The following is a 12,051-nucleotide window of genomic DNA, read 5'->3' as shown; positions in this document are numbered from 1 at the left end:
GGAGCTTTGTAGTCTCAAGCGCTGTGAGTGGCTCGTGTCCAATTGAACCGTGTCCAACTGGGTGCCACCCGAATCAGACTATGCATTAAAGGTTGAGATTGAAGATTAAAGATTGAAATTTTATCAATAAAGACAAAGAAATTTTCGCTTCTTTTGTTCTGATTGGTCAAACTTCAATCTTTCAATCTTCATTCTTATTCTTCAATGCATAGTCTGATTCGAATTCGGCCTTAATGTGGTCAAAGTCTCGCTACTAAATGCTTTGAAGCAAGACTTTGATGGACCAATTAGAAGAAAGAATTTTACAAACTGACCAATTAAAGCGTTGACCGTATCCTCTGAGTCTTGTAAATGGTACCAGATTGTCCACGTCGCCTATTGGTCAATTCTAACTTCCTGATTAATTTAATAGAAAAAAAACTACATAATATTTAAATTACAATTAATTTAAAAATGACTATCAAATGAATGATTTCGCAAACTTCTTTATGAATTATTTCATTACTTGTATTTTATATGAAGATTTTTAAAATGCAATTAAAAATGGTTCGACAGTGATCGAATTAATTAATCAGCTATATCGGTTAACTTCATAGTATAAGAATAATAATCGATTAAGTTAAAATTATCTTTTAATTATATTTCAAAAATCTTAAATTCATACAAAATACAACTTATAAGAAAATAGTTTAAGAAATAATTCATTGTTGATTAATTTCATACGAATAAACTTGATATGACTTGATATTTACACATAAGTTAAAAAATATTTAATTTAAATATCCAAACGATTATAAAATCCTTTGAATTATGTACTTTAAAACTCTTCATACACAAAATACAACCAATTTCAAAAACTTTGTTTACTATATGTCAACTACATAAAAAAATAAAATTATAATTAATTTAAACATTCTGGATGACTTTGCGTCAAATTTTGTAAATTATATATTTTTTCCAAAATTCTCATTATTTACTTTTTAATTACATCTTAAAAGTCTCTATACAATTCGATATCATAAATCGTTTAAGAATGAAAACAATAGTCGACGAAGTTCATACGAATATACGGTGAAATTCTATTTTCGAACGCGCAGCCCTGGCCTGAAGTCTCGAGTCCCGACGGCATTGGACGACATCGTCGGCCGGTTGGCCGCCCTGGGCGATGTGATCGGCGGTGGTGCACAACAACACAGTGGCCCGGCGACAGGGCGCGCGATGCGCGTGTGTGTGTGTGCACCAGTGTACATGCGTGTGATGCGATGCGTCGAAAAGCGGTCATATAAATAAACAGGGAGCCTGCGAACGATCAGCATTCGCGGGGCCTGTCACGGTCTCGGTCGGTTGGACTTGGCGGACGGTCCGGAGTGACAAAGGCGGCTGCTGTGGCGTACCGTTGCTCCCTCCCCGACCACCCCGCGCCCCTTTGGTGTCCTTCAACCGAAGATGTCATCGCCTACACAAGTGGTAAGAAGACGTGGTTGCGATAGACGGTGATAAGACAGTTTACGCCGATAAAGGCGGATCTTCTTCCGTAAACACTTGTTAGTTTTATTTTGTTTTATTTTATTTTGTATTTTATTATTATTTATTTTGTATTAAAAATTGAAATCGTCTCAATTGCCGCTTTCGCCGCACCGTCGCCGTTCGATTTAAATCGAGAGAAGCTGCTGCTCTGCTGCTGCTGCTGCTGCTGCTGCTGTTTTTTGTTTTCCCCCTTTGTATGAATCACGTATTCGTTATTCTCTGCCCCTTTGTCAGAACGCGAGCGGTATATTCGCGTAAAAATAGAATTTATTGAATTAATCACAATAAGTAACCACTCGCGTGGTGGTTGAAACTGATAGATAAATATTCGATTTATATATACTTGTAACGTCGTGACATTATGTATGTCTAAAGTGTATTATTGTACACGCGGAAAAATTATCGGAGCATCGTCACAGACAGCGACTGTATTTTACGGAAAGAATTATTTTGAGAGAAGTCGTCTAATTTTCAACGAATATATAATACTCGCGATTCTCCGGATGAATTGTAGACACGCGGTTACAATTATGTTAATTAAAACGATTTGCATCCTTCTTGGGAAGCAAAAACAGAGGACTGCGCATCGCATTTTTTGTGGTGCCCGTACAAAGATTGAATGAAAATTGAGATAATTATTTATAATTTACATACATTTCGTATTTACATTTCACAATAAACATTTTTTTGTGCCGATATAAAAATTTTATTTTTTATTAGTTTAAGCTGCATTGAAAACAATTCATATAAATTTACATGGAAATTACACACGTTTACGACTGGAAAATTATCTAAATATGATTGAAAATTTACTGGAAATCGTTAAATATAGACATATTTATAACGTTTATATTTTGCAATTGAAATATATATAATAATTAAGTATAAGTAATAATAAAAATTATTTTTTAATAATTTTGCATTATTTTGTAAATTAAAACTCTTCCTGTTTTGTAAACTAAATTATTCCTTTCCAATGTTTCAAATGACCGGATAACTAAATTACTAATCATCAAGTCGTAACATTAATGATTCACAAAATACAAACGGAAATTACAAAGTACAAACAGTCAGAACCAAGAATTTCCGCGTTACGTGTATCCTGTTGGAAATATCTTAAAGATCAATCCAATGCAATCGTTACAATAGAATGCTATTAGAGAAAACTACCATATTGGCATAAAGTGATTACTCTATATCAAAGACCATTGTGCATCCTGACGGTACCAGTATTAGATAATATACTATCTTGTAACTGGCTGGATTAGGTCGATGATTAGGCCTCAGTGACTGCGGATAAATCTAGTTCAAGCATGCACTGTCGTTAAATAGATTTCATGGATAAAGAGTGGCTTATCAGAAAACATTTTTTATTGAACATTTGAATATTTAATAATTAATATATGTAATTATTTTTTCCTTTAAAAAATTAATATGTTTTAAACGTTAATAAATATATAAATATGAAGAATTTTACAATAATCTCGTATTAAGTTGCTGTTAATAATAATGTGTGATTATAAATTAAAAATTAATTTGTAATCGCCATTTATTTAAACAAATTAAAAAAAATAGAATTAATCTCAACTCCTGCCAGTAGATATAAGTTTTATTCTATTCCATAAAATGAGCGTGTTTACTTGGTTGAATTGTCTAATTGTGAAATATTGATGATAAATTAAAGACGTAATCTATAATGTTTCCGAAATGTTTCATTTATCATTATTAAACTGTGTTTTTACGTACTTAGAGATAAGTTATTTTAAAATAGCTGCTTCTTAATGAAATAGGCAACTTTGTGAATTTAATGCTGTTAAAATTGAATTATCAATAATTTATCGTGGAATTTTTTTGTTCTCTAATTGTTTTCCTTATTTTGTACGCACAAGTGGTCTCAGAAAAAAATAATTGGTCTATTAAAATTATCATACAAATGCATTTTTATCATTACAATGTAATTCTGCATATCGATACGAGTTTTTGTACTAAATAATAAAATGTTTTTACATTTCAGATAAAAAGCGTTGGGCCAAAATTGGTACCGTTCTTTAAAAGCGTGTCTGTATATTTTGTATTACTTGCTGAACAGCCATCTCTATTAACGGCGTGTTTTAAATGTTTACCAATAATAAGTCTTATTATTTTTGTTCTGTTGCACGGAATTAATTTATCTAAAGAGTAAGTAAAGAGTGCTTTTATAGATTAACGATGAGCTGGATGATTTTATTTCGCGGTAATCTTTTTGCTTCAGCGTTGCTAACGTAATACTCATCTCTTTGCAGATATGCCTTCTCCAGGCGTATATTAACGGGATTAGTGTTTAGTTGCATAGGTGACGCACTATTAGTGTGGCCTAATTGCTTCACTGCAGGGATGTGTATGTTTGCTATTGCGCAAATTATGTATATATTTGCATTTGGATTCAAACCCCTTAATTTAACACTCGGAGTAATACTGTATACGTCTTGTTCAATTGGTAAGATTTACGAATACGACTATTGCGAATGTGTGTCTTTAACCGATTAGATGTTAATTTTCATTGATCGCTATTTATCATTAATTAATTGAATAATGTATTGCTTTCAGTTATATGTGCTTTGATGCCGGGATTAAATGGGGTTTTAGCAATAGGAGTGCCAATTTATACAGTATTACTTACCACTATGGCATGGAGAGCCATATCAAGAGTACAGTTCTTCGGGGTAAATTTATGTAATAATATAGAAACTATAGAAACAATTAACTTTATACCTGTTATGTCTATCCCTTTAAATATGTGACTTACTTCTCTAACAATCAATTATCACTTATCTAAAAACTTTGCCGCAAGTATTAGTTTTTATATATATTATCAATGCAATACAGAGAATTAATCATATTTTCCATTAGGAATTGTGGACGTGGACTAAGTTATGCAGTTGCATTGGAAGTATTTGCTTTGTCATATCTGACACTTTGCTCGGGTTTCATTATTTCCACAATCCATTACCTTATTCTCAGGTATGTACATTAAGGTTTTTGTTCATTGCGAGTACTGAAAATCTATAATATACGTAATGTATATAACAAATTTTTTGTACTTACAATGAATAAACTATTTCAAAGCTATTATTGAATAACGGAATGCAGCCTTACATTCACATAGTGCTTCTGAATAATAGCCTTGATGACGATATGATAATTTTATGAAAGGTATAATAATGTTCGATTTTTTTTTACTTCCCAGGTATCCATTATGTTGACATACTATGCAGCACAATTAGGTATAGCATTAAGTGCAGTAGATTCTAAAAACAATAGTAATAACAGAGTACCTGCCAGTAAAGGCTGAAATATTTATCCTTTATCTGGATAAATTTATCTGCAGATGTAAAACAGGGATGTTTCTCAACGTCTGCTTTAAACTATGTGCATAATTCCAGTAGGAAATTGTTGTGATAATCGTCTTTGACATGTCGAATATTTCAAAGTCATTATTGAATAAGGAGACTCGGATGAGTTTCAGTGATAGGATATTGTACCTTTTGACTGTAGAAATAGTCATATTTCTTTTTTGTATTATTAATGAAATGCAAAGAAATCTTATAGAGATTTCGTACTAGCCACATTTGTGGTGTCCTATTTTTTGTATATGTATAAGAAAGAATTAAAAAATATTATACTGTTAAGTATACATATAATAGAAGAATAGATATATTAGTATTCTTAAAGAAATAATTTCTTTGCGAAAATTTCGTTGTTTTTATCAAAACAATTATATTGTAGTGTTATAATATGTCTCTGAAGATCAAGAATTTTTTAATGTAAAAAGAAAATATATTATAGTGTTAGCGTTATATATATGTATAAGCGTTTCTTATGTATAAAAATTGCATTTGATGAATTATATAAAATTGATTATTTCACATATATATTTGGGCCAAAATGCAATAGCTTGTCCGCGATTCATTGCAAATGGCGAACATATTAAATAATACTTTTGTAAGGAAGTTATTGTATATATACGTTATATATGACCTTGTTAGTGTGTTATTATCATCCGTCAATGTAAATTATCATCTTACAGAGAACAAGTTGCAATATAGCTGTAAATTGTATCATAGATAAATATTTCTTACGTCAATCTATATTATACGTTACACTGTATATCATGTTACAGGTATGTTGTGTGTTTATTATAACATGAATCGTTATCACTGCCATTTTTGTTGGCAAAATAAAAACTAAATGATGAGTTTACAACGGGCTCTCAACTGAATGTCTAAATTAAATTTTTCAATAATTTCTTAGTGAAAATATAATATTTATAAAACATAGATATAAAATTACTTTTTATGAATTAAATTTTTAAATAGGTTTTCAGTTTAATTAAAATATTTTGCTCATTTATTTTACGTTATACGCATATATTGGTTGCCATTTTTTTTTTATTTAAATGTCCCTGTATATTTTAATATAAAATTTTTATTATCTTTTTTTGAAATTTTCTTTATAAAATTAAAGATATTAAAACTTATTTATAACATTTTTTGCCAAGAGTACTATTTATCCTATTTATATTCTAGCTGTATTATAAGAATTTTTATTTTTTGCTAGATTCAAAAATATAAGCATCTATATATATATATATATATATATATTCAATATTATACCATGTATAATACTGAATATATATCATTTATTATTATATCATTTATACAGACGACTTAAGATTTTTAGCGAGGACACATGGCATGTCTACCTCCATCCACAGGTAATGTTGCTCCTGTTATAAAACTAGCCTCGTCGCTTGCTAGAAATGCAATAGTCTTTGCGACTTCCGAAACGTTGCCCGTTCTTCCTAGAGCATGTGTCTGTTTACCACGCTCGAAAAAGTTTTTAAGCTGATCTTTGTCCATTCCACTGGTTTCGTGCAAGTTTGTTACTATAACGCCAGGATTTACAGCATTCACACGCACCTAGTGTATAAAAAAAATTTTTTAATAATGCCAATAATAATTAAAAATGATATTAAGTTAAAAAAAAAAAGAAACAATCATATTTACACACACCTGTTTTGATGCCAAATCTAAAGCAACGCAACGCGTAAATTGATCCAGGGCCGCCTTACTCATGCAATACGCCAGACAACCCGGGAAAGATCGTAATCCATTTACGCTAGAGATATTTACAATGTTGCCCTTTGTCTTGATTAAATGTGGCACTGCTAGCGTTGTTAACTGATATACCGAACGAACGTTTACGTTGAAAATCCTGAAAATACATGTTTTGTGACACTATACTGGCGTGTTATCAAAGTGGAACACAGTTTTTATCAATATCAATAAAAGTTTTTATATATTATCAGGTACTTATTATCACGTACTTGTCGTACTGTTCCAAGTTTGTGGTCTCTATGCTACCGTTTGTCAAAATTCCAGCGTTGTTAACTAAAACATCTAATTTGCCATAATGCTTGATCGTCGAATCAATAATATTTTTCACATCGTTCTCATTAGTTAATTCTCCCGTTACGATGAATGGCTTGGACTGTCCACATTGTTCAGCTACCTTCTCTAAATTGTCCTTGTTACGTCCACTTATCGACAACGACGCCCCAAGCTGAGCTAAGTGAACAGCTGTTGCAGCACCTATTCCTGAACTAGCCCCTGTTATCAGGACAACTTTTCCCGCAAAAGACATCTAAAATAAATTAATTTTCTTTACTGTTGCAACATATGTCATGCACTACGTATATCTTATATAATCTAAGATAATAATATTGCAAATTCAAGCCCATTCTACCAATAGATAAACTTAATTTGCTCTTTATCTAATTCTTAGAACTAGAAAAAGATAAAAAGTAAGTTAAACGAGTTAAATTGAAGTTAATCATATGTTGATGGAAGTGGACATTAATGTTATTACTATTAATAAGTAATAATATTTGTATAATTTGCAAACATAATAAATTAGTAGAAATATTTTTTTTTAAACGGGTAAGTTTCTGGAAGAAAAAAGATAAATAAGAAAGAAAACTATATACGCCGGTTGTCGTTTCAAATTATGTAAAACGATATGATGTTCAATAATCACCCGGATCTGGATACTTACTGCGATAGTACGATATCGAACGAAGTTCAAGTGATAAAATCGTGAGAGCAAGGTACAAACTGTGTAACGCAATGGTAAACAGATACAACCTACTACAGTATATATGGTACGTCAGTACGATAAGCAACGATAAGCAAGTGAGTTGGCGTTTCGTGTACTTGTACACTGTACCCATCGATATCTAGAATGGACCGCTGATGGCAATGGTGGGGGTAGAAAGACGATTAGAGTGAGAGGCAGAAATAATAAGATCGTTCTTTCTCTGTTTACTGAAGCCTGATTGGTTGTTGTTAATCCAACAGTAGATAGAAACAACAGTAAACAGAGAAAGAACGATCTTATTATTCCTGCCTCTCACTCTAATCGTCTTTCTACCCCCACCATTGCCATCAGCGGTCCATTCTAGATGTCGATGAATGTATCCGATATTATTGCTGCACTTTCTGAACTGGTACACACAGTGCAAGTGAAGTGAAACAAATATGTTTATCTCACTTCAACTTATTGCACGTGCACCAGTTGAGAGTGTAGCAATAAGAAACAGACCTATAGATGTAATCTTAGAATATTGCGAGAATATATTACGATTTTTTTGAAGTCGCAGATGAAAAATACCTATTACTTTATATTGCTTAAAAAATAAAACATTGTAAGGATAATGTAGGTATTGTGTTATATTATTGTTACGAATAAATTTAAAATGTATTTATATTGTTTGTTGTAAAACTATCTTACTAAAATCAATCATATCATTGATTTTATAAAGTTCTGTAGACAAAGAATTCTTCTAGTAATATCCTCATTACGTAGGTTTTATTTGTTCTAATTCATTCATTATAGTCGCTAAGTATTCTTCAACTTTCATTAATTGTTCGATGATGTTCGTATTACTCCACTCTTGTTCCTTGACTTTTTTCACGACCCCTAGAAGCGACAATTTAGCGCTTCCTAACATTTTCCTTTTCTTGGTAACTGCAATATCAGTGGTACAACGTAAATATGCTTGCGCTAAATCACAACATAAATCCAGCACTTTTAGAGTTGCAGCTTCGCTATGACTCCATGGATTCGAAGTGATAAAACGATACGCTTTTTGTAGATACTGTGCCGCTCTCTCTTCGTCAACGTCTGTTTTTTTCAATACGACAAGTTCAGCGTACATTCTCCAAATATCTGGATTATTAAGTATATTAGAAGTGATTCTTCCAAATAATTCTAAACTATTTTGGAGCAAACGAGATGCTGGATTTCCGTTCGCATCATTAATATTATTTACTATAGCATTTGTTAATATCTGGAGAACTTGGACATCTAAATGGTTACTTTTCAAATCCAAAATACGATGATAACATCGAATAACCTGTAAATAAATTGTTTAAAACTATTAATAAGATATATTTAATATAAAGATTTAGCTATATCAAATATAAATTATATATATATATATATATATATATATATATATATTCACTTTTAATATATGTATACATGAACTAATTCTGTGATTTTAAATGTGTTAATGCTTTTAAAATTGGTTTAGATACTTGAACAGAGAATTTTTGTAAAATGTCATATATAGATATTTACCTCCGAAAAATGTCCCAAATCAATGCTTACGATCATCAAATTGTCCCACACTTGCCAACAATCGTAACAAGATGCTATGGCATCTTGTAAAAATTTCCAAGCTGTTGCTTTATCTCCCAATTTTATGTATGCTTTTGCTAAATTGTTCCACGCTTCAAAAGCCTGAAATTTTTAGATAGAATAAAAATTTTATGAAATCTATATTGACTGTGAAAGTAATAATAGCAGAAATATGTGTACGTACAAATTGCTCTAAAGAACAGTAACGTTTATACGCCATAGCAGCCAACTTCCAATCTTCTATTTGTAATGCTGCATAACCCAGTCTAAACCACACGTCTTCCTGAATATTATTCAATTCAACTGATAGCTTTAAATGTGGTATTGCCTCGACATACTAAAAAATCAATTTTACATTAAGATTTGAATAAAAGGTTTACTTTGGCAGTTAGGGACTCAAATACTAACATTTTTCTTTGCGAAATAATATAATCCCCAATGCTTTTGTACTTTACTGCTTTTTTCATCGGACAATTTCCATGCCACTTCATAATGACTCACATTCCCAGTTGCATCTCCTAACAGACACCACAATTTTACTGTTGGCTTCTTAGATATTTCCTGTTCGATAATTTCAACTGCCTGAAAAAGCGTTCACATTAAAAGTTATTTATTATATAACTTTTTGTCATATATTTAATATAAAATATACCTTATGTTTCAAATTTAACACGTTATAACAGACAATTACATCTTCCCACAGTTCTAATTTTATAAAAACTTCTAGAGCTGTTTTTACATCGCCAAAACTGAACATTAAATTAGCCCATTTCTCCTCCAACATCCAAATCGGTCTCATACCACTTGCAAAAAATAAATCCATTCTTCTGGCTGTAGGTACTTTTACATCATTGTAATCATTTATTAGAGATTGTGTTTGCTTCATTGATCTATTGATAGTTCTCTTATTATTAGACTCCGATGAGCAACGGTAATATAAAGAAGTCATCTTTAATGACCAATTTTTTGTACTCTCAATGACTCTCTACAAGAAGAATTTCTTAATATTATCTATTAATAATATAAACTACTATATTATTTATTAATAATAAAGAAAAATCCAATGTTAATATTATAGCTTACACTTAGATAGGGCCTGATTTCCTCATCAGTAAGGTCGTACGTAGGTTGACACAACTGCAACTGAACACTGTTAACTATTAAAATCTTTCTATGTTAATTATAACATTAGCTTACATGCTATAATTGATATGAATATAAATATATTGTTATACTTACTATTTTCCTAAAATTATCGCTTCTTCTATCATACCTAATTTAGTCTCTTCTTTATGTTCTGAAAACTCAATGCAGTCTAATCTCAAATCATCAAAATCATTCAAACTCAAAGACCTTGGTACATTTTCGCAATCTATCGAAGGAAGAGTATCCTTGCTCATTTCTATTTTGAGGTATAATTGCGGCTTTTCTTCTTGTTGATACTTGGTACGTTTTCCCATTGCACCTTCTAAATTTAATTTCAAGCCTGCTATTTTTTGTGCATGTTCAAGATGCTTTTCAGAATTTTGTGATCTTCTATAGTACAAATAAAATGTACTGGCTTCCAGATTGAATAAAAGCTTACAAAGAGGATGTTCCAATATATTCAGATTATTAATTTCTGTTATTAAATTCTCAGTTTCTTCAAACAGTACTCCTGTGTTTTCATCTAAAATATGTTGATGCAACAGAGTGGCTCTAAACAGCCACCAAATGCAACTTTTATATTTAAGCTGCAGATCTACGTTAGAAAATATTTTCTTAGACAGATAAAGGAGTTCTGGTTTTTGTACATTTATATTACATCCGTCATGCAAGGATAAATGATTGAGTGCTTCATCTCTTCTGGTTTTTAACGAATCTATATCTTTATCAATAGGAGGCCCTGTCCAATTGCATTGGACAAAGTATAATAACGAAGCTACTCCTCTACACAGCCATGACAGATGGGTATGAGTTTCAGATAAACTATTATGTATAATTTCTTCTAAGTTATCACCATTTTTTATTGCCTCGATAAATGTAGAAAGTTCATTATTTATTACATCTTTGTATTGGCCATTTAATATTTCACATACATTATTTGATAAATCTGAAACTAAAATAAGAAATAGTTAATGAGATAGAATTATATATTCTTGTAAAAAGATATTAGTCTAAAAAAAGAATTTCTACATATTGAAATATATTATACTATATATGTGTAGTGTGTATTCAAAAATAATTGTATACATTTTATTTAATTTTATGACTTTACAGTAACATATAGTAACAATAATTCGCATACCTTTATTTATGGAGAAATTAAGTAAAAGTTTAATTTCTATGTCTTCGTCTATTTCAATTATATGTGAGGCCATAATGTCGTAATATAATCATAAACATGTAGAAAAACACTGCGTTTATTTTACGTTTAGATTTTATTTTTGACACGGAAAGAAGATACCGCGTGGACAGATAGCCTTTATTTTGAAGCGCCTCTATATCCTTAAAAGGTAGACATTGAACTACGTAGCCAATATTCACACATCTTCCCAATGGATAATGTTCACAATTTTGTGGTTCTCTTTTATGCTACAATCATGATGTTTTTTTTTTAATTTTCTTCCTGCTACGCCTATGACTGATCAGATAAGTATTAATTATAAATAAAGATATAAATCAATCTTTCTCATCACCGGCAAACAATCGCGGTGATGGACAGCATAAAACAAACTAGCAATGATTTCATATCTTATTAAAATTATGAAGAATAAAGATATATTATATGCTCTCTCAGCAGGT

At 30.9% G+C, this 12,051-nt stretch overlaps 2 protein-coding genes across 4 annotated transcripts; one reads left to right on the top strand and one right to left on the bottom strand.

Moving 5' to 3' along the window:
- Positions 1 to 1,085: 1,085 nt before the first annotated feature.
- Positions 1,086 to 5,207, top strand: LOC108766269 (lysoplasmalogenase-like protein TMEM86A). Its single transcript, XM_018515451.1, has 6 exons — positions 1,086 to 1,467; positions 3,542 to 3,705; positions 3,810 to 4,003; positions 4,114 to 4,229; positions 4,417 to 4,527; positions 4,754 to 5,207. Exons 1-6 carry the CDS (start codon positions 1,447 to 1,449, stop codon positions 4,856 to 4,858), a joined length of 711 nt encoding a protein of 236 aa, XP_018370953.1. The 5' UTR covers positions 1,086 to 1,446; the 3' UTR covers positions 4,859 to 5,207.
- Positions 5,208 to 6,218: 1,011 nt separating this feature from the next.
- On the bottom strand, positions 6,219 to 11,718 carry LOC108766361 (3-oxoacyl-[acyl-carrier-protein] reductase FabG). Of its 3 annotated transcripts, XM_018515615.1 has the most exons (11): positions 11,555 to 11,718; positions 10,507 to 11,365; positions 10,351 to 10,417; positions 9,920 to 10,252; positions 9,676 to 9,849; positions 9,452 to 9,604; positions 9,208 to 9,369; positions 8,654 to 8,980; positions 6,893 to 7,209; positions 6,579 to 6,780; positions 6,219 to 6,485 (listed from the first exon to the last, which is right to left on the bottom strand). In XM_018515615.1, exons 1-11 carry the CDS (start codon positions 11,625 to 11,627, stop codon positions 6,243 to 6,245), a joined length of 2,910 nt encoding a protein of 969 aa, XP_018371117.1. In that variant the 5' UTR covers positions 11,628 to 11,718; the 3' UTR covers positions 6,219 to 6,242. The 3 variants fall into 3 exon arrangements, with proteins under 3 accessions (XP_018371117.1, XP_018371115.1, XP_018371116.1); XM_018515613.1 differs by lacking the exons at positions 8,654 to 8,980; positions 9,208 to 9,369; positions 9,452 to 9,604; ... (3 more) ...; positions 10,507 to 11,365; positions 11,555 to 11,718 and adding an exon at positions 7,621 to 7,798; XM_018515614.1 differs by lacking the exons at positions 8,654 to 8,980; positions 9,208 to 9,369; positions 9,452 to 9,604; ... (3 more) ...; positions 10,507 to 11,365; positions 11,555 to 11,718 and adding an exon at positions 7,553 to 7,613.
- Positions 11,719 to 12,051: the final 333 nt, after the last annotated feature.

The sequence above is a fragment of the Trachymyrmex cornetzi genome, unplaced genomic scaffold (assembly GCF_001594075.2).
Source record: "Trachymyrmex cornetzi isolate Tcor2-1 unplaced genomic scaffold, Tcor1.1 scaffold579, whole genome shotgun sequence".
NCBI classification, from domain to species: domain Eukaryota; kingdom Metazoa; phylum Arthropoda; class Insecta; order Hymenoptera; family Formicidae; genus Trachymyrmex; species Trachymyrmex cornetzi.
This window is presented reverse-complemented; position numbering and strand designations above follow the sequence as displayed.

What these genes read in the sequence shown, in the direction of transcription:
- LOC108766361 (XM_018515615.1), bottom strand. Translation starts at nt 11,627, where the DNA reads ATGGCCTCACATATAATTGAAATAGACGAAGACATAGAAATTAAACTT. An exon ending in TGTTAAATTTGAAACATAAG is followed by an intron (nt 9,850 to 9,919) that starts GTATATTTTATA and finishes ACGCTTTTTCAG; the next exon opens with GCAGTTGAAATTATCGAACA. An exon ending in ATTTGGGACATTTTTCGGAG is followed by an intron (nt 8,981 to 9,207) that starts GTAAATATCTAT and finishes ATTTATTTACAG; the next exon opens with GTTATTCGATGTTATCATCG.
- LOC108766269 (XM_018515451.1), top strand. Translation starts at nt 1,447, where the DNA reads ATGTCATCGCCTACACAAGTG. An exon ending in GGAATTAATTTATCTAAAGA is followed by an intron (nt 3,706 to 3,809) that starts GTAAGTAAAGAG and finishes ATCTCTTTGCAG; the next exon opens with ATATGCCTTCTCCAGGCGTA. An exon ending in ATCCATTACCTTATTCTCAG is followed by an intron (nt 4,528 to 4,753) that starts GTATGTACATTA and finishes TTTACTTCCCAG; the next exon opens with GTATCCATTATGTTGACATA.